Consider the following 27,497-nt stretch of genomic DNA (forward strand, 5'->3'; position numbering starts at 1 on the left):
ATGAATGAATGAATGAATGAATGAATGAATGAATGAATGAATGAATGTGAAATGGCTTCGCAGTATTTGAAAAATGATCAAAGCACACCACAGCTACCTATTAGTGGAGACCATTGTTCTAATTACTACTGTAAGTTCAGTATAAAATTTAGCATGCAGCTAAGGGGATAGGGGAACCACACTCACTGGGCTTCTTCCTTTTTTTCTTTTCAGTATCAGGGCCGCATCAATGAACTTCTGCTGTCTGTCATCACATGGGTGGGCATTGTAATTTCTCTGGTCTGCTTGGCCATTTGCATATCCACCTTTTGTTTCCTCCGTGGGTTGCAAACTGACCGCAACACCATCCACAAGAACCTCTGCATCAATCTCTTCATGACTGAGCTCCTTTTTCTTATTGGAATTGACAAGACACAATATGAGGTATGTGATGGTTTTCCTTTCCTATCATATACAAAGCCACCATGGACTGTTCCTCTGCATAGTGGGATCTGCGAGGCACATTGGGGAGATGAGGTAGAATATGCTAGGATGGGGCTCTCACTAGGTTTCATTTGGTTTGCTAAATTCAGGGTGACGTTGACAATAAGCCTTTTCAATTCAGAAAATGGTGTAAGTGTGTGTGTGCCTGCATACGTCCCTTGGACTGTTATTCCACTGAAGATCTCACTGACCTCTGTGTCTTACTAAAGAAATATTAGACTGCAAAAAGATTTTCAGATAACATGTTTTCAAATATTTATTTGTTGAATTCACAAAAGTGAGAGGTTATCGTAGGATAGATTACAGAAAGAATATAACTTTGGAGAGAGATGTTAAAATATATTTATATTTATAACTGCTGTGAAGAAGCCACTTTATATCTTTTTTTTTCTTCTAGTCTTCTTCAGCATTTTTTCTTTTCTTGGACTTTTTTTGCTTTTTCTTTTTTCTTCCTTACTTTGTACTAGTTTATATTAGTTTTTATCTTCTTGTTTAAAAGGTTCAATAAAAAATATATGAAAATAAGAGTTACTTAGCTTGGAAGTAGAATTCTATTTTCTCTGTGAAGCATCTTCCCTTTAGCATCTTCCCTTCTCTTTGTGGAGGAAGGTTACCTGCTGCCTCTTTTCAGTGCAACAGCATAGTCTTAAGATTATGGCATTGATTTTGATTGTGTAGTGGTGATGATGATAACCATAGCAGGAATAGTACACATCACCCATTTATGAGGTTTTGGGGGTAGGGGAAACATCTGCCTGTCTTTCTAGGCTACGTGTCCACCTAAATAAGATTTTTTTAAAAAAGATAAACTTGAGCAACTTTCTCTCATCAGTTGGCAAAGAGAGGGAACAGGGAGGAAGAGATTAATAGATCCTTCTAGGAATTCAAGAGCATTTGTAATAGTATAATCTCAGCTTATCAAAATTCAGAGAAGAATCTCTGTGTTATAAGTGATAGGAGAAATATTTAAGACTGGGGAAGCAAACACTAAATACAATTCAGCACTGCGGTGCAAGCAACCTAAAGCTGCAGATGATTCAAGAAGTCCTAAGGCAGAGGTCCTCAATCTTTTGGGCACCAGGGAACGGTTCCTTGGAGAGAGGCTTTTTTCGCGGACTGGAGGGGGCATGGTTTTGTGTGCTGCCTGCATCCTGTTTGCACAGACTGGTTTCTGGCATGCTGTGGACCGGTGCTAGTCCACGGACCGGGGGTTGGGGACCCCTGTCCTAGGGCACATGATGAGTGGAAGTAGGGTGACTTAATGAAAGAATATTGTTGCAGGGGGCCAATGTACACAACAAATGGAAACAGTTTGTGGCCTTGCGTATATTGTTACAAAGAGATTCCACTACTGTTCACCATTACCCAGGCTGGCTGGGTAATGGAAGCTGTAGTTTGGAATTTGGGCAGTCTTTAAAGAGCAGCAATTGGTGCACAGAATGATTTGTAGAGATGAAGACAGCCTTCTCTTTTTCTAATATCAACAACATATAAATTGCATGTTGCATAACTGGAAGCACAATGTAGAGATTTTAAATAAATCATATCCCCCCCCAAAGATACACAAAAATCCATGCTAACTGATATTCTTTTCCCTTCAACCCCAGATTGCCTGCCCCATCTTTGCTGGGCTGCTTCACTACTTTTTCCTGGCAGCATTCTCCTGGATGTGCCTGGAGGCCATTCACCTTTACCTCATGCTGGTTGAAGTGTTTGAAAGCGAGTATTCCCGTAGGAAATACTACTACCTAGGTGGCTATTGTTTTCCTGCCCTGGTAGTGGGAATTGCTGCTGCCATTGACTACCGGAGCTATGGCACTGAAAAGGCGTAAGTAGAGGGGCCACAGCTGGTGGAGGATGAACAAGAATGATGTTCTGTTTTTAATCACAGATCCAATGTGTAAATGTAAGGAAGAGGATAAATACATTATCCTTTGAGATGTGGTAGAAGTACTAGATTTTAATTGAAAGAAGTAAAAATTTAGAGATAAGACAAGGGATACCAAAAGGAAAGGTATGCTAGAAGACCAAAGCAGTTGGATGAACAAGGAATTAATCTAGGTTTCCAAGCAAGTTTCGGTGAAATTATCATTGCATGCCAGTCAAACTACTGTATGCAGTAGTGAAGGTGTGGGATGTCCACCGTTCTTTGAGTCTCTGTTTAAACATGTCTTGCTCTCTTTTGGCAGTTGTTGGCTTCGAGTTGATAACTATTTCATCTGGAGTTTCATTGGACCCGTTTCTTTTGTTATTGGGGTGAGTCATTGAAGGATTGTTTGGCGTAGTTGAGGTTGGATTTTTCCCTCGGTCTTATAATCCAAGACTTCAAACTAAAACTGGATAAAGTACTGAAGTCCTTATTCCAACACTTCCCAATCCATTAGATATCCTTTTTCTTCCCAAAGCTCAGAATATGTGCTGTAATGCACATCTGACTCCAAAACAGTGCAGTGGGAATTCATTGCCATTCTCAGAATGGGACAGAAAACGGTTTCTAACTGGGGGAACAGTAAGGCAAAGAATTCCCATCACACACGTCCCTTCGTTGGTTCGTTCGTTCATTTGTTCATCCATCTGTACATATTTTCCAGATCAACCTTGTTTTCCTCATGATCACTCTGCACAAGATGATCCGCAACACATCTGTCCTCAAGCCTGACTCCAGCCGACTTGACAATATCAAGTAAGTTTCTCTTTTGATTCCTTTTGATCTTCTGATGTAGGTTGAAACACCTCCTTATATTAATAGCTTAATTCTGTTGTCATCTGAACAAACGTAGGACACTGGAACAAAACATGTCCAGCCTAGACAAAGTAGGCATCTCTATGTTTAAGCCCTCGTCAGTGAGTCCAGCAATATCTCATTACCAACTCACAGCTGAGAATGAAAAACATAGTTCCAGAGAAAGGGGTTTGAAGAGTTGAAATGGTCCTTATGGCATGTTGAACTTTGGAAGTGGCTCAGAAACAGGATAATTCCTTGAAGCATTTGTCTAGCCAAGGCCTTTGGACAGCTGATGTTTTTGCAAAACAACCCCTTGCAAAGATTTCTTGAAGTCATTCCCTCATTTTCAAAAAACACAACCTTGCATACCTCTGTAAAAGGAATTCCCATTCTCCTAGATAAATAGAGTTGTTTTATTCAACAGCAAATGAAGTGAAAAGCATACCTCATTAACAAAATTGGGAAAGATTTTTTGCAGCAAATAGTTTACAAATGACAAACTGTCAAAACACGTGCGTTACTCACAAGTTCACACCTTCTTACACTCGTTTTCATAATAGAATAATCCAGCCAATTGTAATTGTTGGGCAGAACATACTTTGCTTGTTGCTAAGTTAAGACAAATAGTTCCATTTTAACATCTACCAAACTGAGAAATGCAGTGTTCATTAACCTTCCTTAATCTAACTCAAGTGACTCAGAGCCATGCTTAAGGGTACTTGGAGCAAGAGTAAACAAACACATCCAAGAGAGGCTGATAATCCCTAGGAGTTCCAAGAATGAAGCCGAATGCAATCCGTGGATACCCTCTTTAGCAGCTCCCAGAATGCCCTCTAACTATCATGATGAAAATCAGTGTTTGGGTTCCCTCCATTTTTCAGTCAGTCAGTGCATGAAAATTGAACAGAAGTCATCCAATAAACCTAGTTTATATAGTATCGCCCTGATGTGCACATGATTTAAGAATCCTGTAAACCTGGAATTCAGTAGTGGGGAACTTTAGCTCTGCAGGTATTAATTAAACGGAAACTCTAGTACGTTAGCTAGGAAGGGATGCTGGAATCTGTAGTTAGCAATAGACGGACGGTTTCCACCTTGGATTATAGACAGAATCAGGGCTTTTTTTCTCATAGAACGATCAGAACGGAGTTCCGGCACCTTTTTTGGATGAAACCTTGTAGGATAGGCAAGGCGGGTTGTATGACATGTGTGAGTTCCGGCACCTTTTTCTTTTACAAAAAAAGCACTGGACAGAATTGACATAGTACTTTCTCTTTCCTAATACTGTTATCAAAAGAGTACAACTATTATTTTCAGAAAACAGTTCAGTTCTTTCATGCTGATTTTTTTCTTCTGTTTTTCCAATTTGTCTAATTGCAAAGAATGTATTCACCTCTGGTATGATTTTGCAGCTGTGTCTATTTTGGATTTCAGTTCGGCTCAATGTGTCAATATGCTGTTTGGGGTTTTTAAATATTTCATACAAATTGACACTTCCTGATATTTGTCTTTATTCAGAAAAGCAAAAGAATTAATTTTTAATGGCTACTTATGCATACAATCCTTCAAATATATTTCTCATGTAATCATCCCAAAATAGTATACAAATAACAAAACAAAAATATAATAATACATCAATAAACAATATACTAACAGACATTAAATGGGGATAAATAAAGGACATAAAAAGAAGAAAAATACATAGCACTCGCAGAGGGAATACATGAATGTCTGCAAAAGAAAGAAGGATATTTGTGCCCTATGTTTGCTCAGAAATAGGTCTTGTAACAGTCTCATAGGTTTTTATTGGCTCATTCCAGAGGGACATATGGTGGGGGTGGTATGGGCTCCTTTCTCCATACAGTCTGTTCAGATCTTCAGTATCCACAAGCTGAGCATATTAAACAACAGAATAAAGTAGTTCCCAAAGGGACAACATCATACCTGCTCTGACAATGGTGTCCAAATCAAAATGCATCTATTGATGCTTCCTTTGCAAACAATAGTATCAGCTATTTAGAGTGAGGCATAAAGTCTTCCAGCTTATCATCCCACATTCCCAGCATTCTGGTGCAGGAGATAGAAAAGCAGATGCAGTGGAAAATAGGTAATTGTTGCTGTCCTTGCTGCCATGGAATAATATTCTTAATCAACTTGAACCTTTGATGTCCTGACTGATCCCAAGATTTATTCCAGCTGTTCTCAAAAAGCTGCCATGCCTTTTGTTTCATATGTTTCAGCTCCCTGCCAAATCAGGTGGGGACAGTCTTATGTATTGTCCATGCTGTTTTTTGTGTTCTACTGATCAGCCAGTATAGGAAAATCCCCAAGTGGATTCAGTAAATCAAATCCATTAGACCAGGGGTGTCATACTCGCAACATTGCGTGACGTGTCGCGACATATCGTGACTTTTTGCCATTCCCGGCAATGGGTTGGGCGCGGTTTCGCTATGATGCATCCGGCCCGCGGGCTGGCCATTTGACACCCCTGCATTAGATACTAGGGGCAAACCTTTTTGACTAGTCCATAACCTGTGCAGATGTTTATACTGATGGCTAGCCTGGTAACCATATAATGATCTGTCTATGACAGTGAAATTTATATGGTGCTTCTCTACCCTCCAGTCACTTATTTACCATCTGAGCAGAATAGTGACATCTGCATGTATGGGACCAAATACTAATTGATACTCTCCATGGTTGCATAGCAGACAGGATCAAATCCTTAGCTAATCCAAAATGAAACTATAAAAATGCTATATTCCAAATTGCTGAGCCAGCCCAGGAAAAAAGAATACTACACTGTAAGAAAAGTAGTATAACAACAGAAATCCTCCATTGTTCCAAACACCTAATTATAAGAACATGCATTCAACATTAGTGGACTGCTGGTGTAAATATCAAGTCAATGAGACAGAATTCATGTACATTCTATCTTTCATATGTCACACAACAGGGGGGAGCACTTACGTTGTGCTTTAAAAAATGTCTACATGAGAAGGCTTTCCTGTTGAAGGTACATATGAACCAGGAGGCAGAACAAGTAGTATGTGTGTGACCTGAGAATCAAAATGATTTAAGGTTGATTCAAGCCATGTATGATTCTGGGATTGAGGCTAATATTAATATAAAAATATAATTAAAACTAGGGGCTACTTTTTTGAAGATACTTTGGATTCTAAGAGTAGCTCATAACAGGTGACCAAGGCTTTCTCCACCCCAAAGCAATCATGTTAGACTTTCCCACTATGTGGCAATATCCTGTGCCTGTTATTAGCATCGCTATAAAAAGTAGAGACTAAGAAAGTGATTTGGACTTTCTTTGCTGCAAAACCCAGAAATGGGAAACAACTCTGTACATCAGGGATATTTTAGTGACAAGAACTTATTGGGAAATAAGAACTTATTGGGAATGGGAAGAATAAGGGAAGACAACAATCATATGAAGAATATTCTGAATATAAAAGAATGAGGCCATGTCTTGCTATATGATTCCTATCCGAGGAAGCTCTTTGTAGGATACATGGATAGAGTGAATGCTATATGATGGGGAATATTCAACTTCCTGTATTAAAAAACAAATATGTTTATGGAATCTAAGAGTAGCAAAATCCATTGTTTTAATGAAAATTGAATGTTCTTCAGTCTAAATAAAGTATCTTCCATTTCTGAGTTTCTGGAACTTTCTTCTTACTAATTTCAATAATATCAGTTCCAGTAGAATAAAGTTTTAAAAAGAGCATAAATGTATGAATGTGTGCTCAGAAACAAAGCTGAATATCTAATTATTCAGGCTTTCTCGTATGAGGCCACCTTACAAAGGGCTAGGCTGAAGCATAGTTATACTACAAAAAAAGTTTGTGTGTTAAATTTGGTATACTTTTGATATTTTAAAACACCAGAAGATTAAAATAAATATTGCTATGTATGAGAGAGAGAGGAGAAAAAAGAACGCCAAGATGAAATTTAGGATAGAGAACTGCAGGGAACTGTGAATGGGGAATGTGATATGATATTTCCCCCCCCCCCCCCATTTCATTTGTAATACATGAATAAAAGCAGAGGGTAATAGCAGAGGGCCAAAGTAAAAGAGGCAGCTTTATAATCGTCAGCGTGATTTGATAAGGATGAGTAAGAAAACAGAGCCCACTAAGCAGTTTTTTGACTAGTAACATCTGACACACAACCCCATCAGAGAACTGGAGGAGATATTTTTTTCCCTCATCTCATGTCTTCTCACCCATTTATTTCTGGTTCACCCTCTGGCATCAGCAGAGGAACTCTTTCCTTCATTACATATACAGAAAAACAAATCCCAGTATTCAGTCAAACACACTTTCTCTTCCTTCACTCCTAAATTTACCCTTGGGAGAAAAGCTATGAAAAACAGTTAATAAATTCTTTCTTAGAGAGCAAGGAGGAAGAAAGTACTTTCAGGACCATTAAGGCCTGGGAATGTAAGTTGCCCCTGTAGAAGTAATAATGTGTTACCTTGGATTTTATATTCACTGTCTTAGGCTGCTGTTCAGGCTATATGACATTTAAATCTCACTTAAGGTCCTTCCAGTCCCTCGCCTTGTGGTTTGTTGTGTAAATGAGCATTTTGGTGTATTTTTTTCATAAAGTGTGCAGCCCAGGCAGATTCTGGTCCATCCAGAATCCAGAATAGCTGACTCAAGAATTCTGGGAGTTGAACTCCATGAGTCATAAAAAGAGCCGAGGTTGCCTAGCCCTGTAGCTCCATCTCATCAAGCACTGAGGTAAACCACATTCACCTTCTCAAGGCAGCTTGCCCTGTGTACAAGGTTGAGGAACCCACTTTCTGAAGGTAGGAGGAAGATGTGAGGAGTGAAGCCCCAATGTAATCGATGCTCATCTTTTTTTTTAATACAATATTTATTTTGCCTTATCCACAAAAGTAAAATACGAAACAAAAAATAAGCAAATCCAGCACTAACAACAAAAAAGAAAAGAGATTGGTGTACAAAGAAAGGGGGGGGGGAATGAAATAAATTTAACATCAAACATATAGAATCCACCCCAGCTGGATTCTCCTCCCCTTTATATAGTGGGTCTAGGAATAGTTATAAGCTTTCCCATCCCTATTTAACATGAATACTATATTAAATAAACAAATATTCCAGGTGAGGGGAATCAATGCCTATCTTGTATTTACTAGTCTCTCTTTCTACAGGTCTTGGGCACTTGGAGCCATTACTCTACTTTTTCTCCTGGGCCTCACCTGGGCCTTTGGCCTCCTCTTTATCAACAAGGAATCTGTTGTCATGGCCTACCTCTTCACTACCTTCAATGCTTTCCAGGGCATGTTCTTCTTTGTTTTTCATTGTGCACTGCAGAAAAAGGTGGGTAGTTCTGGTATTGAAGAACACGACACAGGTTAGAATGGCAGGTTGTGGAAAACCAGTGAAGTTGATGTGCAAAATGCTGATCCAGGGGCTTTATAAAAGCAACAGGGCTTCCTAGTCACAGGCCTAGGCTTCTTTGCAGAAAACCAGCACTGACTGTAGGATACTTTGAATCTACGTTGACTAGTTACAAATTGAACTATCTGATGAAATAATTTCATTTGGTTATAGACAACCTGTGACAGTTGGGGCCTCATTTCAGAGATATTTCCCTACCAGAGCCTTCAATGTCTTTAACAATGGAAGAGCTTAATGTACCTAAACCATTCTTTAAAATTCAGGATACATATTCAGAAATGTAGATGCCTTGAAAGTAGCCCATGTTGAAGTGTACAGCACATTCAAAACATCAGAAGTTTGATCACGGGAACTGTTTTATCACATTTTGTATTGTGTCATAAAATGCTCTATAATAATTTTATGTCATAAAATGTTTTATAAAATTTGCCAAATTCCAGTTCCACAGGAGTCATGTGTCCTGGGTTTTGGACACATTCTCTAAGTTAGCCCATTTGAGGTACCATGATTGAAAACGTTTTGCACCGTTTTTGCTAAGTTAAGAGTTACAGACACAAGAGTTTTAGTAGAATATAGATACTAGTCTTATTAATTAGCTGATTAAGATATCCAATTGGCATAGATTTTGTATGTAATGTACTGGGCTTTTGGGTACCACACCACGTGCATTGCTGGAGAACTAACGGTTCTCCAGCAACCCAGACAGGCTGTCTCTGGGCCTGTAATTGGTCAGCCTCAGGCGGCAAGCGCAGGTTCAATCTTACTGGTTGCTACCATAGGGCTTGGCTATATATTGGGGCTGGGAGCGGCCCAAGCCTAAGTACAGTTCCAGCTTGAATAAAAGAATGAGTTTCTCTGTACTCAGCCATGTGTCTTCATTCCTGCTCACCAGAGCCCACGACTTAACATTATATGAATAAAAATTTCTAGTTTTGAACCTAGATGAATTAAATCATGCACAACTCATCGTGATTTGTGAGAAAAAGTATATTTGACTTTTTTCAGACAGTGTTTGTTACCAGGGGGTTTTTTTTGTGTTGTTTTTTTTTGTAATTACCGGTAGTACTCTTTTATTTTAAAAAAATATTCCTGACAAAGTGAGACACCTTTTTACTTTATACATTTTTCCTTATTTAAGCAAGTAAACGAAAGTTCCACCTCTAGTTTTGCATGATGGTAAAGACTGTTTCTGAAAAGCCAAGAATAGTTGCTGAAATAACAGCAGAAAGAGCCCTTGTGTTACTGGGAAGTGTTCTTATCCACACAAGTGAAAGGATACTGTGCAAGTATTCTGTGTTTCTCTTGTTAATGCTTGTATGTATGTGGTAAGTAAAAAAGACAGAAGCAGCAGCAAAGGAAGTTCCAGGTGCAATATGTTATCAATTTCACCCCTCTTAAAGCAGAGTACAATGAATGGCTTGTCTGAAAGCTGAATGGAACAATGCATTTTCTCCCTTTCTCTTTTTTTCCTCTTTCCCCTGTTTTGCATTAGGTGCACCGGGAGTTCAGCAAATGCCTGCGACATGCATCCTGTTGCCTCCGGAGCCAACCAGGTGCCACACTAGGCTCCCTCAAGACCTCAGCTATCCGCAGCAACAACCGTTACTACTCTGGGACACAGGTAAAGTCTGGCAGGGTTTAGTGCAGATCAGTCACTGGACAGACGATTTAGTTAAATCTAGAGGATTTAGTCAAACTAAAGGTTTTGAGAAGACCAGGACATGAATGTAAGATGAATGGGGAAAATGGAGAAAGTTCTGTTACATCCAGAATGGGCTTGTCTTTTCAGAGCCGAATCCGGAGAATGTGGAATGATACTGTGAGGAAACAGACGGAGTCCAGCTTCATGGCAGGTGATCTCAACAGCACTCCGACACTTAACCGAGGTGAGTGGTCACCATCCATCATTTCCAATGAACCTATCCTAAACCAGAATGAGAATCTGCACCCGTACAAGTGAAAAGGAAAATCCATACTGCTGAGTATTGTGTTGTGGGTTCTGGAATGCAGGAAGGACGCCAGGCGATGAATACAGCACACGTTCTTTATTGAAGGGTAGACGGTACTGGGTGAATAGGGGTTACCTGTGCCCTATTTGTACCTGTCCAGGTACACTTCCAGCCAATAGATTTAAACCTGGCTTTCCCACCGAGGGTTCAGGTACACTTCCAGCCAATAGATTTAAACCTGGCTTTCCCGCCGAAATGCTGCTCCCGGCCACAGCAGTTTCGGCCCAGCGCCACCTGGTGGTATCGGTAGAGCCGTTGCTTGCAGTGTTATTAAACCCCATACATAACACCAAGTAAAAAGATTTCCTGCCCTAAGCGGGCAGTCACAAAGCCCCTTCTTCAACTCCTAACCTAATACTTTGCATCAATTTCTTCTGAAGTAGCCTTCTCTTTCTTAGCTATCGCCGGATGTCCTCTCAAGAAAATGATAAAACTCCAGTCTAGCTTATATTGTAGTGATCATTCCTCCAAAGAACTTCCCTATCATCTACAACAGAGGCCCCCAACCTTTTGGGCACCAGGAACCAGTTTTGCGGAGAAACGGGGTGTGGTTTTGTGTGCTGCCTGCATTCCTCAAATGGGGCTTCACTGGTTTGCACGGCCCAGTTGCTGGCATGCCGTGGCCTGGTGCCAGTCCACGGACCAGGGGTTGTGGACCCCGGGTCTACAACTCTTCACCACCCACCCAGATACAGACATTTGTGTCCTGCAGAATCCTAACACTTTTGCATACACTCTCTTTGCAGGTACAATGGGGAACCACCTGTTGACCAACCCCGTGCTGCAGACACGGGGCGGGAGCAGTCCCTACAACACACTCATTGCTGAGTCTGTGGGCTTCAACCCTGCCTCACCCCCTGTCTTCAACTCTCCAGGTAAGATGGTCACCATCTAGAAGGAGAAGCCTTCTTTTTTCATTTCTGAGTTTGCGATTGGAAAAAGGTTCTGGGTCCATGCACCTCGTCAATAGAAGGGACATTATACAAATCCGGACTACAGGATGTACATTGTACACATTGGGGGCCTTTTCAACTCTGCCGAGGTTGAATTTGAGACTTTATCCATGCAAACCACAGGCTCTTCCACCAAACTCAGACCAGTGGGATATGAAGATTGTGGATCATAGCTAATATTCGACTAAAATGCTGTGGCCACCTGGGTAACTCCCTTTTCTTTTCTTTCCCCTTTTTCTCTCCTAATCGACGCTGCCTCCAGGGAGCTTCCGAGAGTCCAGTACGTCCCTCCTTTCCAGTTCCATTTCGCAGTAATGTTTCCTTCATTGCTAGTTTGACTGGCAGGCTGGGGTGGGTGCGCAACAGGCATGGGCAAGCGTGCGCCATTCTTTCTGTTGGCTGCAGGGAGTGCTGGCTCTGGGAGGGACTCTTCGGGCTTTACTTTTCCATTTATTTTAGCTGTGGGGAAGCCATATGGCTTTTGCAGTACTAGCTGTAGGCACCAGATGGAGCAAGTAGCAACCACAGAGCTCAGAAATACCCAACCTAGCCACTCTCCCAGTCATGCTGGATTAAAGCAGTGGGCCCAGTGATCTGGCTGGGGCTCCCTGCCTAAAGTATCTGCTTTACTGCTTTACTCTGTTGCCTTTCAGCATCTTTCCTCTGTGGGCAAAGAGGTGTTATCCATACTGCATAATGCATGTGGCTGTGCTTGGCTAAATTAGGCATTTCCCATATGGCTGTTTCCTTCTCCATCACCTATAACTTATGCGCAATTACACTTTTCTACACGCGGACACACTTACGCCCCACAAACCCATGCCTCATATCTAAGTGGGCATTGCTCACAGATGCAGCTGTTCTAACACAAGCATTTTTTTAAAAAAATCCCGGGCCCTTGAATCCTGAGCTATTTGCACACAGTCAACATTTGCACACAACCAAAAGAGAAGTGAATTGCAGATTCACTGACTCAGTGAAAAAGAACATTGAAATTATTCACCATTTGTTTGGAAATACACCTTCTCAGGGACAACAGCTCTACATGTTTGTTCTTTGTTTTAGAATGCTGGGGTCTCAAAGTGACTCTGTGCTTGTTTTTAAATCTTGTGGAAATAGGGAGGCCGAGACAAGGGAAAAAGTAAGATGCTGTTTCATACACGCAGCCATCACTTAGAACACTTCAGGAAATATTTGAGCCTTGCTTATTTAGGGAGTGACTCCTTTACTTACTTACTGAAAGCAACTCCCTATCTTAATAATTTAATGTTATCTCAAAAGCTTATACTATACATTGGGTATAGCATGACAATTCTTTCCCAATGGTGGAGTTATATAACTTGATATTCTGGACTTTGGGGTTTTCTTGGGGGGTGGAGGGAAGAGAATATTTCCTTAGATGAATACTTCTAAGTGTGGTTAACCAGCCCTGTTTCCTTTGGGTGTCTGGTGTGTGTTGCATCTGTGCCCGAAAACCCTACTCTGAGGGCTCTTCAGCCAAGAGCAAATCAGTAAAAACCCATTTGGCATTTCCCATATGGCTGTTTTCTTATCCATCACCACCTTCTCTTTAACAGGAGTGGGTTTGGTTAAAAAGGTTCCTTGTCTCTTCCACAGGATTGTAAAAATAGTTAGATCAAATCTTCAAAGTGTCTTGTTGAAATAAAGGGAGAGTGTATAGAACTCTTCCCCCCTCCCGCCCCCGAAACACACTAGCCAATTCAGTTCAGCGCAAATTGTCTTTCCAGCAGCAGTTTTAGATTCATTTCTCTTTGCCTTTATATAGAGGGGGTTAGAAGTGGAGTCAGTTTGATGCTACCTCCTTTCTCTGAACATGAGCCAATTGCCTTGGGAATCGTCCCATATGATTCCCACCCAGGCAATTCTCCTTTGTCCCAGCACAAACACATTCATAGCGCTTGTGTGCCTAAACATTCATGAGTTCATGCTGCTCAGATGTCTTTCATATGTTTCCAGTGAACAGCTTGCCTTTTAATGTACATCTTGGAGTTACTCCTTCCACCGCCCCCAAGAAGGTGCGCAGGGCCTCCCTCCTATTTTCTGCCACTAATGCCCCTATCTGTGCTGCCCCTTACAGAGCACCCCCTGAACAACAGCCGAGACGCTTGTGGCATGGACACCCTCCCGCTCAATGGCAACTTCAATAACAGCTACTCCCTCCGCAGTGGTGACTTCTCCGCCGAGGGTACCAAGATGGCTGATTGTCGACGAAACCTGAGTGATGCTGCGGCCTTTGAAAAAATGATCATCTCTGAGCTGGTGCATAACAACTTGAGGGGGGGAGGCAGTGGTGCAGTCAAGGGAGGTGGGGGTTCCACTGAGACCTCCAACCCCCCTGGGCCTCCTCCCCCTCCCAATGTAGTAGCAGGGGGAGGGGGAACCAACAATGAGGATGACGCCATTGTGCCTGATGCCCCTTCCTTGACACATGAGGAGAACATGGAAATTGAACTTATGTATAAGGCCTTAGAGGAGCCACTCTTGCTTCAGAGGGCACAGTCCATCCTATACCAGAGCGACCTGGAGGAGTCAGAAAGCTGCACAGCTGACCTGACAGAGGGGGGTGACGGCCAAGCTCCTTCGCCCAACAGGGACTCATTATACACCAGTATGACCAATCTGAGGGACTCCCCGTATCCGGACAGCAGCCCTGAGGCAGTTGGGGAAGTGCTTCCTCATGCCCAAGCCATCAATGAGATCTACTATACCAACCGGCCAGCCTTGGTGCAGCGCAACCAGCTCCAGGCCTACTACCAAGTCCGGAGACCCAGCAATGATGGGTATTTGGTCCCACCAAGCTTAGAGAACCCTGCAGTGGAGGGAGATGGCCAAATGCAGCTGGTGACCAGCCTTTGAGGGGCTGAAAAGGGACTAAGGGACCATACCTCCTAACCCCAACATGGCATCCTTGCTGTGACCTGAACATTTTCATTTTTTGCTGGAGAAATGGTGGGGAAGAAGAGAATGGAGCAGGCTGGGGAATGAGTGGAAGAGAGAAGGTGGAAGGAAGAGTGGAGGCAGAGGTCTTCTCCAAAGGGATGGGTAGCCATTTTATCCAGCTATCTTTCCACCCACTTAGTTTTCCAGACAGAAAGTGAGACATTGTCTATTAGAAGATCTCAGTTCCTTTTCCAGGCAAATGCAATGGAGGAAAGAGAGCAGTATCTAGGCAAGAAGATCAGACTAACGACAACACCTCCTAGAAAATGGAGGGGGAACAATAGATTGAGAAAGTTTGAAAGTTGAAAATTAATTTTTATTGCTTCAATAATCAAAGCCATGAGGGTGCCATGTGCAGAGAATGGGGCACATGGAGAAATACCCTGCACCCACTCTCCACCCTCCCTTCCCCATGACTTTATTGGCTTGTTTTCAGGCAACAAGAAAACTCGAACAACAAGGCACATAGCCTTCTTAGAGTTTAGATGCAGCCAATGGCCACTGAGCTGCCCCATGTCATAGGAAAAGGTACACAAGGGGGTGGGAAGGAAGGAGCTGTTCAGTTGATGCTAAGACCACAACTAGCCTCCCAGTATTTGTTGGGAAGCCCACAGGTTATCAGTGGGATTTCTATTGGTTCCTTATTTGTTGCATCAGAGTGGCAAGACTGCCCCCCCCAAAAAATGATCTTCCTTTTTTTTTCCTTTGTCTTTTTAAAGCTACATAGATATACTTAAGCTGCAGCATTGCTTCTGGGGAAGAAGGAGAAAGTAGCACTGAGCTGGCTTATTTTCATTTTTGCTTAACTTTTTGTTGCCACATTTAATGGTCATTCCCCCTTTTAATTTCTTTTCTGTGGCCACCAAGCTTGAAACCATACAAAATACAGATGAGGAGGGATGGAATTGAGGGCAGCTGTCAGCTGGGTCAATCCCTCACCCAATCTACTGTGTTCCTTCTCCAACATTTAGTAGTGATGCAAGAAGAATCCTCTTCCTTCTGTCTCATTCCTGCCTGTGAAGACGCGAAAGCAAAAATCAGGAGTACTTGCAATGCAAATATGGCTGCCATCCGAACATATTTGGGACCGCATGGGGAGAAACAGGAGTGTTGAACTCTTTTTTTTCCCCCAAAACTGGATGGATTGTGTCTTTCAAACAAATGAGAAAAACAAAACAAAAACACTTAACCCAGACTGCACTTTTTCCCCAAAGGAAGAAATAGCAAATCTCCCTCTTCAAGCACAACTCCGACTTTACTCAACAGCTCTTGTCCCTGGAGAGCTAGAGGAGGAACCGGTCTCACCTAGAGGCACCATATCTCTGGCGGGCGGTGGGCAGGGTGAACGGGGTCTAAGGGAAGGGGGAAGGGATATCAGTTGAAATGCTGTAAATAGGAGATCCTCAAAACATCAACCAAGAATCGATTTACTCACTTGAAAAAGGAAAACTACAAACCAAGGAACTTTTCTGTCTGGGTTTGAAATATATCTATATCCAAATATATATAGATATATAGCACTCCGCTCTGCTCTGGTCCCATGTGTATATGGGAGCATTAAAGGGGAAAGAAAAACCCTTCTTTGATGAAGACAATGGGGGGGGAGCCTACCAAGAGCAGATTTTTACAATCAAGGAAAAAAGAAACATTTTGGCACAATTTTTATGTAATATATAACATATACTGCGTCATTTCTGTGACCTTGAAGCATTTTCCCTTTCCTTCCAGATGAGGTACTTTTTTCATACATCCTGATGAAGTTGGTTATTTTCTCATTAACTGACACTTTGCAACTGTGGGTGGGGAGAAAAAAATTCAAAGTTTTTACCGCAAGACCCAAAGATGCTGTAGTTCTGCAATGCTGTAGGTGCCAGGAAAATCCTTTGCTTTTAGAAATTTTAGTAGCAGGGGTGGGCAGATAGGGTTTCACTTCCTTTTTTTAAGAAGCCACACTGTGCGTATTTATTTGAAACATCCAGGCTAGCATTTGCCAGGTGACCTTCTGTCAAAGAAGGTAACTGGTGTGTGGTTTTCACTGGCCAGAGCCTCAAGGCATTCAGTGTTTTGATTTCATTTTGTTTGGCTTTCGATCCCCTCAGAGCTGATATATCGATGACTGTTCAAAGCTAAAACAGAGAATCCGCTGTTTTTAAGTAAGCTTTCTAGATAGCTTGGGCTTTCTCAGAGAGAAAGATGAACCGTCCTCCAGTGTCTGTCCCCGCTGTCTCTTACCTCACTGCCAATATTAACAATGAACCAACCCCCTCCCCAGTAAATTACCATGTAGGAGATGCTGTGGATTTCACCAGGAGGCAAATCTAATCCTGATCCATTTGCATTTTCGGTTCCTCAGGTTTCCCTGAGAGTGTGGCATGACTAGATCTTTCTAACAAACACTGGGACACCCCAAACTGTCCTTGAATAATTTGGGGAAAAGAGAAGCCATGCTACATGTCTTTTTCGACCAATAACCCAAATACTGTGGAAGGTTACCTGCCAGCTGCAACAAAGCATGTAGGTGAACTGCATTCCGTAGCTTTACATCTAAGGATAAATGGATAGTTCTCTGGAGTGCAGAGCTTGAGCTGGCATGTTTTCAAATCAAGAGGAATTGTGCACAGTAGAATTAGGTGGAATATTCCGCATAAAATCTTTTCCTCCTGCCTCTCCAGCTCACAGTAATAGCCACACTCCTGCATTTAGTCACAATGAAATTGGCACTTTTTAAAGGTGCCCAAATAGCTTTTGCTTTATATCCAGATCATGAGTACATAGGGCACAAGGAAATGGATAGCAGGGCTTTTTGTCCTTTGTGCTATTGTATTGCTCGCTGGTATTGCAGTGCAAGAAATGGGGAGGATTGCTAGGGTTGCTAGCAAACCCTTCTGAGTCCAAACTCCTTCTGCCACAGTTTTGATTTTGCTCCCAAGTCAGTGTGTGATTAAGTAAAACTAAGGTCCTGCTTTCATTTCCCTGTTCCATCCACAAACTGTGGATTTGATCAGTCCCCTTCCAATACCAAATGGCCTTATTCACCCCACTTCCCTTTGCTGTGTTGATCCAAGGAAGGCTCTGGGTTCAGGAATCTCCTTGGCTTTTATTCCAAGAGGTACCTCTGTGTGGAAACCTCACATTAAAAGCAAAATGAAAACAAAGAAACCAAAGACTGCCCTTGTTCTCCCTGCAAAGAGTTGAAGCTATGAGGATTGAGTTTTTGGCAGCCCAACACAAAGCTTTGCACTTTCCTGCATGTTAGGTGTTCAAGGTCCATTCAGCTGGTGAACCTTGGAGGAAGGAGGAAATCGACAGACAGATGAGTTAATATCAGTGTTATTTCATGTGGTCTCCTGGTACCAGAAAAAAATGTGGGAAGAGTAACTCTATTGGTAGCAGTTGTGATAAGGGGATTTTAGGGTCCAAACCTTGGAATCAGCTCAAATATTAACAGTTTTATACAGAGAGGCAGCTTCTTCCTGTTCTCAAATTTGGAATTTAACATTGCCCTGTTCTTTGAATGCTAGTTGCCACTAGGAAAAACACACTACTATTTTGAATTTGAGTAAGTTATATAGACACAGAGACAGGTATTTTAAATTTAAGCTGAAGAGAGAAGCCCCAAAGAGTTTTGTATTTTAATGGGAATGAGTAGAGAGACACAACTAGCTATAAGCAGATATGGAATAAAAGGCAATAGTATGTCACTCAATATGACTGCCTGGAGCAGTGCTTCTCAACTTTGGTAACTTTCAGATGTGTGGACGTCAACTCCCAGAATTCCCAGGCAGCATAACACACTGGCTGGGGAATTATGGGAGTTGCGTCCACACATCTGAAAGTTGCCAAGGTTGAGAAATATTGTTCTAAGGCTACAGTAGTTTCATCTAGGAATGTTGGAGGAGAGGGGATCAACAGCATCACAATATCCCTGGTGTAACAAAGTGGTGCAAATGCTGGGTTCTAGTTTAGTGGCCCGGTAGCAGATTTTTTTAAAAAATGGTTTTGTTTTGCATTTGGAGTGCAGGCCCAAGGAATATAACAACAAGCTGTGGGAATCCAGATATGTGATTTGCAGAAACTAGTCTCTCAGAGCAGACTGAACTTATTATAATTTAAATGGAGGACACCTCCACACTTAACATTTCAGAAGATAACATGCCTGGGCTACAATTACTTTTAAACATGCCTCTTTATTTATAGTCACATGTAATAATCTTTCTTCTCAGACTTCTGCAGTTTCCCACTTCTTGTTCTTACAGTTCTTGGGGGGGGGAGGAACATAAAAGCATGCAAAATAAAATTATGCTTTAAATAGGGTTTTACCATAGGTTGTAGAATGGCACCGTGTTGCTTGCTGCTCCCTAACACTGATGTTGCTGGGGGTGAGGGGTGGGGTTTACTGCCACAGCAAAGCTGATACCATTGCATTTTCCACCTTGAATCCAAGACCTTGTGTATGTGTGTCATTCGGATCTGTTAACAGATTGCCGAGAATTGGTGGGTGAATATAATTTCTCTCTGCAGTAATGATATTACTTCCTTCAAAATGGCAACAGCATTTATTGGGAGAGTGTAGAGTTTTCCTTCTTAAGATTTTTCCTGGGGACTGCATCATTCGGATGCCCTCGCTCCTTCCAGCCACGTACACTAAAGAAGGGCACCATGGAGTCCTGTTGTGCTGCTTCCAAAAAGCTCAGTGTCATTCTCTCTGAAGTCCTGGATTGAGTTGGTCGGGGAGTGTCTTTAGCTTAGGTCTTGTGCAGATTAATATAGTACAGATACTGAATCGTCATGTCTTTGTACAGGATGCCTCTTTATATTTGTCTTTTATTTTATAACACTGAAATCTCATTCTGGAGGTCACAGGAAGGAAGGAAAAATTATCAAAAGTTTGAAGAAGAAAACCAGGAGATAGGTACTGCTCATCATGAGTGCTTGGGAGACAGTAATTGCTACTTCTGTGCCGATAGCCAGAGAGGGCATGGGATTCCCTGAGGAGGGCCTGAACAGCTTCCCATTCAACAATTGTTCTAAATGTCTCTGGTTGTTCTGTGCATGGCGTTCATTTCTGCTTGCAATCCATTAATTGAAGGGTCTGGACTGCAGTTCTCTTTCTCTACACTTTTGTCTAAGACTTATGCAAATCCGTGAGCTCCACTCACTTTAGCAAAAGTATTCCATTCAGCTTTTCCAGAGCCATTTCTTATCACTGCCTTGGTGCAATGCAACCAGATGTGCAAGTTAATCCAAATTATCCCCTCTGGCCTTCAGGCCAGCATAGCACAGAGGATATGGGCCAACATATGGTCTATATTCTCCATTCTTCTGAAGATGGGTGGGGAAGTCAGCCCTCCACAGCTACACTGTTGTCTGCTCTTCAAGGCCATCTCTGTTTTCCCTAAAACTGGCTGTCTGCAAGTCAACATGAGGGGCACATATGCATAAGCTAGTTCAGGACAGCACTACCTCTAGGGCAACTTTAGAACTCAGACTCTGCTGCTCTAAAAATCACTCTGAGCTTAATCACTGGAAGCAGTGGCACACATGCTCTGTTCCCTTTTTGTGTGAGAGTGAAATGCACTTCTTTCTCTGCTAGGAACTCTCAGGCTGCTTCCAAACTCTTCATGTGTGAGGCTGAAGGGTTATTATTTTGCAAAGTCCATGGGAGGACAGCTACAAAGCCTGAACCAGCAACCAGCAGCTCACAAAAGTGGAGAACTGTTCATCTTTCTCAAATTACATGAACAAGATTGGTGCTCCAGTAGGATCTCTGTTTAAGGGGAGTCCGTTTTCCTATTATTTGACGAGGAAGAGTCTTCTGTCGGCTCCTTATCCCAGCAGCTCCTCACTTGAAACTGGTCTTGTTTTTAAGGTCCTATGCACCAGCCTGTGCCTCTCTGTGTGTGCTGGGGTGTCCTTAAAGCGAGACTACCAGGAGTTCCAGTAAGAACTCTTGTGTCTGTAGATTAGTCTACCCCAATAGTGGTGCTGGCTGGGGATGATGAGATACTGTCAGGGAGAGAATGGGTCGGGGAAGGTTGCATTGAATATTTCTGCGTCAAGCAAGCACAGCAGCGCAAGAGAAGTGTTTGCACTAGGACAGGGAGGGGATGTGTGACAGCAGAAAAGATGATGGCGGCACACTCTGGAGAGCATCAGGCTAGTTTCCGGTTCAAGCCACACTGCCTCTTCGAAGCTGTCCCATCCCAGCCCTTTCCCTGCCTCCATTGCTTTCCCAGTTCAGTTTCCCTCCAGGTTTACCGGTGAAGCCGTGCCTTTTGAATGGCAGCGTGAAGGAAGGCCTGGGCCAAGAGGTCAGGGCTCGTGGGGAACAGTTTGACTCGTGCTCTCCCACCTTGGTCCCTCACTTCCCCTTCTTCCCCATGGTGCTGATCCATTTCTATTTCCACTCCACTGCTTTGGTCTAGTACGTCTCTTCTTCCTTCCCATTTCTCTGTCTTTCAGTTCCTTTCCCTTCCCCTCAACATGCCAAACCAATTTTGGGTCGAGTGCATTAAACAGAAAAAAAAATATATAATGAAAATTTTAAAAATATTTAAAAAAATGGAAACTTGTTGAGTTACAAAAAAAAAATTAAAATAATAAAGGAAATACAATTTCTTGGAACTCTAGGTGGCTGTGGATTTTTTTTTTCAGTGTTAATTTGTTCAAGAGAACAAAGCCAAGGTTGATTAAGACACTTAACGGTTTAGTCTAATCTCATTCTTCTGGGGGCTCTAAGACATGCCAAATCCTTGTGTTGGTACTGAGGTAACGACGCCTCAGTCAGGGTACTCATTCTAAGGATGAAGCCAGTTACTGATTGTAACACTCTATTCTAACATGCACGATTTTAAAAAAGTTCTGAGAATAGTCTTGTTTTCTCAGCAACAGTTCTAAATTTTTTTAAAAGGTTAGAATTGACTTAACATACTTTTCCTTGTTTTGTCTCAATAAGAACTGAAAAGTTGACAAGAGTCTGTTCCCATTTCACAGCTTTAAATAGTTGCTGCTTTGATGAAAACAAGAAGTAGGAAGTAGAGAAAGGGCCACAACTCAGGGTACAGCCCAAAGGTTCCCAGTTGTTAGATCAGGAAAGGCCTCAACAACTTAGTTGTAGTACTGGTGATCTGGAGAAAAAAACCCACCAAACTAGAAGGGCAACAATTTGGTTCATAATAAGGCAAATCCCTGTGTTCGTAAAGGAGTCAAACTGTCAAAAATTTTCTAGTTTGCAAGATTTCTTTCTAGCTTGTTGGGGAGCTGGAGAGAAAAAAAGGCATCTGGATGCTGAACCCTGTGGAGGGGGGGGGGCTCCACCAATTTTTCTGCAGGACACTCACAGGAGAACTCGGCATGCCAGGCTAACCATGGCCTGGACTTAGAGGCTGATGTGGTACCCTGGCCACCCACTTAGGGAGACCCACCACAATTCTTTGTCCTCATTGAAAGCTCCAGCTGTAGTCAGGAATGCCACCTCCATGACAAGGCTGGGGGTGAGGTGATCCTGTGGCTACTCATTGTTAACTCCCAGACTCCTCAAGCACTCTGTTCAAAGAGAAGGGATGCTGGGTGTTGTAGTTCAAGAATGTCTGAAAGGCCTCAGCTTAAGACTTCCTCTGTGCAAGAAGTTGCTGTATTCTACCTACTCCACAGCTATATCTAGAGCAGGGGCAGGCAACCTCGGCTCTTTTTTGACTCATGGACTTCAACTCCCAGAATTCCTGAGTCAGCCATGTTCTGTCTTAGGATAATTAAGCCTCATGTCCTTGAGTCAGGAACCTTCCAAAGACAGAATTATGATCAGCTCTAATTTGGAGGTGATGATGGAGGTTGTAACCTAGACTAGGTCACGTGCCAACCCCCACATTTTAATAATCTTACATCTATGTTGTGCGTATACTAATCTGGTACTGTAATCCCTTCATATGGCTGGGAGCTCTATTCAGCATAACTTCTACCACCCTCTCCTTTTCATACCACAGACTCATGGGGTAGTTTGGCAATGGCACAGAATGGAGCTCTGAGCCACACGCCCAAACTCTTCACTGATTTAGACCATGTTGAAGATGTAGAATTGGTGGTTGTAATAATAATTGCAATGATAGTAGATCTAGCTGCGATGATGGTGGTAGTGGTGATAACTGCTTTTGCCACAATAGGTTCTCTATGGTTCTGGCCTTGTAAAGCATCTTTGTAGCGTGAGAAACAAGCTCCATTTTACTTTGCAGGTGATGACCAAGAGGGAACTGATTCTGTAATGATGCAGCTGATGTAAATGCAGCTGTAAGAGGGGATGGGACACAGGGAATTTTCAGCACTTCATTAAAAGGTTGCACTGCAGTTTCTTCTTAAAACATTTTGAAAGCTGCAAGGCAGCCTTTCTGTGCCATTCAGACACATTGAACTACAACTCTTATAGTCTTGAGCCAGCATAGCTATTTGCTGAGGTGGAAGGCTGGAGGGTACTAAGCTGAAAAAAAGGCTACATTAGAAGATACATTTCCTTCGTTCCCCTTTTCATCCCTGCAAGCTACTTTCCTGATTTCCCACACAAGAGCAAATACCATCTTGAAGTGCATGGGGAAGAAATGAAGACTGCATTGTGGGTAGCAAATTATCTAGTATTTTGACCCTGAGTCAAATATGAATTACATTGCACCCCTCACCTGCATACATAATGAGAGCAAATAGCGCATGAGATCCCATCATGGATGTTTCAGTCTCATCTGAAATTCACTGCAGAAAAAGGAGTGCTCATGTTGGCTAAACTGCCAATATCCTAAATCTTTATGTAGTTGGGATTTGGCCAGGAAACTACTCCCCATTGGCTTGTGATTAACAAGAATGCAGCTACTATATTCTGGTTGTAGTGAATGCTAATGAAGCCCAGTCTTAGAAGGAACACAAGCACACTTACTGCAGGTTGGAGAAATCAGGTTTTTTAGTTTAGCTACAATCCTATTCTGCCACTCTTCACATAAATATCCACTGACCAATGTAAAAAAACCAGTTTTAAAAAAATCAGGGACACAAATATGCAGTGAGATAAAACAAGATGCAGAGAGATGAAATTTAGAGTAAATTAAGCTTAGCAATACACCCTATGGCTGAATTATATCTGGGAACAATGTTGAGTTTTATGAACTGACCATAGGTCAAAGACTATTTGCCATCTTGAATGATGATGATGATGGTGTTGTTATCCATCCAATCATGTCGGACTCTTGGCAATTCTATGGGCCAGGTCTCTCGACTTCTTTCAATCTTGTACTCCTTTGAATTGCTCTGTGATCCAGCTGATGCCTGCTGTAATGGTGCCCAGCCAAGGCATTCTTTAGTGGTCTGGTTTCTTTTTACTGCTAACACTTCCAAGTATAATTGCTTTCTCCAATAAATTCCACCTCCATGACATGGCCAAAATAGGCTAGACACAGTTTTGTGATTTTTGCCTACAGAATTTCAGATATTTGTTAACATTTTCTTTTCATTCTTGAAAAAGCAGGCAGACCTATGACTTTTATAGGGGATTCAAACTAATCATAAAGGTATTTGGCTATAAAGTCATACCCAGAATCAAATGGGGGGAAAAAACTTTCACAACATGACCCCCTACTTGGTGGGAGTAAGTCACATGCTCTGGAAAGTGTACATGAAACTCACCTTTAGTACTATTCTTTCTTTGGCATACCCAGTGGCTCCTTGTAAGGAAACATCAAGTGACCTGGATTCAGTCCCTGTATTGTTTTTCTCCCTAATAAAAAAAACCCTTTTTTTAAACATATCCACCCACACAATCGTGCCAAATTCTTATTAGCTAGGAGATACTATCAGAAAGATCAGTTACCTTTCCACTGAGCTATAAAATGTTAGACGAAACTAAGAATGCGAACATAAGGTTATGGGCAGCATTTTCCTCTATAACTTTTGTCTTAGAATGCTGAAGTTCTTTCTTAAATTAGCACCATAATTCTTCCTGGGTTTAAAAATAAAGAGGGAGCATGTGTTACAAGTTGCTGGCCACAAACATTCAGGCATCCTCATGGCAGATGGTTCCCAGATGGAAGAGATGGGCTTGAAGCTATTTTTAATAAAGACCAAAATTTGGCTGTTTATTTGGCTGAATATGTGAGAACTCAGCTCTGCGAAGAACCGGAGGCCTTGAACAACTGGGAAGACTTTCTGGAAGCTGGAGAGCAAAGTGACAAGTTTAACATGGCTCTTCTCCCAGATCTGAAGGTGTTCTTTGAGTCTCCCTAAACAAATGATTTTCTCAAGCTTCAGAATGGACTGCAGTTTCTTCTTTAAATGCTTGAAAGGTGTGAGGCAGCTTTTCTGTGCTGTCCAGATGCATTAAGCTACTATAGTCTCCAGCCAGCACTACCATATTATTTGCTGAGGTGATGGCAATTGGGGTCCAAACAATTTGGAGGAGTCCAGGCTGAAAAAGACTGCAGTAAGTCATTCCAGTTTGAAATAGGGAGAGTTTTTAACTTCTTCTGCCTCTTCAGTACAGGCTGTTCCAGATTTAAAATCCATAAACCTGTGAAAGATACCACAAGCCCGGCAGCTAGAAAACTATGCACTTATGGGTATTGTTGTTCCCTTTCCGCCAATTGCAAATATATTTGTTACTTTGGGGTCACTGCATATATAAAAATATTGATCAACCTTGCCCAGTGTAACCATTTCTCCAGAATTAACACAAGTAACTCATTTTACTTGGAAACTGGATGGGGCAGGATTTCCAGGATAATTTAAGATAACTAATCTTTCACTGGGGAATAAAAACAATTCCAGGTAGGGGGAAAGTTCATGACCAGATTAGAATTATTGTCTGGACTTTCCCCCCACCTACCCCCATTCCTTATGGCTATTTTTTGCATAGTTTTCTCACCAAGGAAATCAAGGCTCTACCCTACTTTCATACTCAGAATCAACCTGTGACGGTCCATCATTCCAGCTGCTGTTAGAAAGTCAAGATGGCAAAGATAGATTTGTGTCTGTGAGGCATGTGGTTTCCAATTAGCAGGAACTCCCACCTTGTCCATTCTGTGAGAATTTACCTTCTTTCACAACTGATGGGGCAACAGCTCCTTGCTGCCATTGTCATCATGACTCTGACTCTTTTGGAGGATGGCAACATTGTGCATCTCTACAGTAGCCAACTGGAGGAGTTTGAAAGAAAAAGCCAACTCCAGAGGGGAAGAAAGAAGAGGCAGCGGGCTAGCTAGCTGTTGCTCTTAGCAAAGGTTAAAAGTGAACAAAGCCCCAGCAATTCAAAAGGGTGAAGTGACAACACACAAGAACCCCACGAGCCCATGCAATGGCATGAAAATGTTGGTAATGGTTTGTTGGGGACAAAGCCAATGGCTCTGTGGAAGGATCCTATTATGGCTGGGATTATAGGGTGTGCTAAGATATAGTTTGCTTAACCAATGACAGGGCATGAACCATGGTTGGAATAACTATATTTTACAAACCTTAGTGGTTGGGTTCAAATATGGTAAATGCAAAATAAGCACAGGCTTCATTTTGGCTTAGCCTGTTGTGTGAAACTGGCAACAACCAGTTCACATTTCAGCAAGACTAGAGGTGTAACTAATATTTTTGTAGTTTCAGTCCAACTTGCTATATTAGCATTTGGAATACTATGCTAATAATTATATTATAATGATAATTAACATTAATGTTAACAATTGATATTAAATATTAATGCTAATAATGCCTTAGCAGAGACCTATGTACAGAGTAGAGAATTTGAAAAGGCAGAGCTGGGTAACAGATCTTTTTTTCCATGTGTTTTTCTTTGCAACTGGATGGAAATGCCATTAGAAATAACAGCTCATTTTATGGTAAAGCTACAAAGAATTACAAAATCATAAAAGTCTGAACTCAGTAATGTAAACATAGTATCTTGACTTGTGGGAACTAAAAGAGTGAGCCAGCAAACCATCAAGATTATTAAGGGGGGAAATATTTTCAAGATAGGATGTTAACCCATTTGTGTCATAGAGGGAGTGACAAAGCTGTCCCAAATTGCAATCAGCTATTTTAGGGGATTAGCACAAGTAAGTGTGTTGTGTGTGTGTGTGTTGCCATCTTCTTCCTTAAGTGGACTAAACATCCAAACATTTGTAGCTACTATTTTGGGTTAACAGAAATCATAATTTGAAACCAACGCTTATAGACTTTAAGGATGTGGAGATAGATTAGCATTGTGAGGGAACTAAAAATGTGTTTGATATTCTTTATTCCCTTTCTTACAAAATTAAAGAAAGTTATTGAGGCTTTATTATTATACCTATATTTTTGTTGAATAAGGCATAGTAAACAAGTCCATTCCAAACAACGACTAAGTTCATACTACCATAAATTATGATTGGGCAAGTGGTACCACCCAGATTAGTTTGTACATAACACCAAATGACAAGAAGGAAAGGACAAATAGACTTATAAGACTAATTTGTACTTGCAGGTACTTTTTTTTTGTCTGCATGTTTGCTCAATGAAGACTTTAAAAAGGAATACACTTAATTACAGAAAAAATATATTTCATATATGCACATATCCAATGGCTCTTCTTTAAGACATTTTGACTACAAAAATGTTCTTCAGCATGGAAACATCTGTGTGGTCCTTCCTGGAATTATGAACATGTAGCTATCTGAAATCTGAAAGACCACTTATATAAGAACCGAATTCATTCCCATCCCAGATAGTAATATTCTTCAAGCAGCCATCATAGGGCTACGGTTGTCAGAAGGTTCTATAGTGAGATACCTTTAGTCTTCCTCACCCCAAAGATCCTCTGCTCCCTAAAATCAGTCTGAGCATTCATCTCTCCCCAGCAATCTTTAGGTCATCCAGTGTTCTTCAGGAGGAGATGTGTACTCAGTTTCAACATTTGGTTGTGACTGTTCTC

General features: G+C 41.8%; 1 protein-coding gene across 7 annotated transcripts in view; it reads left to right on the forward strand.

The window, feature by feature from the left end:
• Positions 1-21,199, forward strand: part of ADGRL1 (adhesion G protein-coupled receptor L1) — a 171,213-nt gene extending 150,014 nt beyond the window's left edge. For 6 of the 7 annotated variants that reach the window (XM_083351757.1, XM_083351760.1, XM_083351759.1 and 3 more), the window contains 10 exons: positions 214-423; positions 2,091-2,311; positions 2,673-2,739; positions 3,075-3,166; positions 8,403-8,571; positions 10,145-10,273; positions 10,442-10,538; positions 11,408-11,536; positions 11,877-11,894; positions 13,713-21,199. In XM_083351757.1, the coding sequence (XP_083207883.1) occupies positions 214-423; positions 2,091-2,311; positions 2,673-2,739; positions 3,075-3,166; positions 8,403-8,571; positions 10,145-10,273; positions 10,442-10,538; positions 11,408-11,536; positions 11,877-11,894; positions 13,713-14,491 (1,911 nt within the window). In that variant the 3' untranslated portion in view covers positions 14,492-21,199. The remainder of the gene's footprint in view (positions 1-213; positions 424-2,090; positions 2,312-2,672; positions 2,740-3,074; positions 3,167-8,402; positions 8,572-10,144; positions 10,274-10,441; positions 10,539-11,407; positions 11,537-11,876; positions 11,895-13,712) is intronic. The other variant, XM_083351761.1, reaches the window with a different exon arrangement.
• The last annotated feature ends 6,298 nt before the right edge of the window (positions 21,200-27,497 follow it).

The sequence above is a fragment of the Vipera ursinii genome, assembly GCF_947247035.1.
Source record: "Vipera ursinii genome assembly, chromosome: 2".
In the NCBI taxonomy this organism is placed as follows: Eukaryota; Metazoa; Chordata; class Lepidosauria; order Squamata; family Viperidae; genus Vipera; species Vipera ursinii.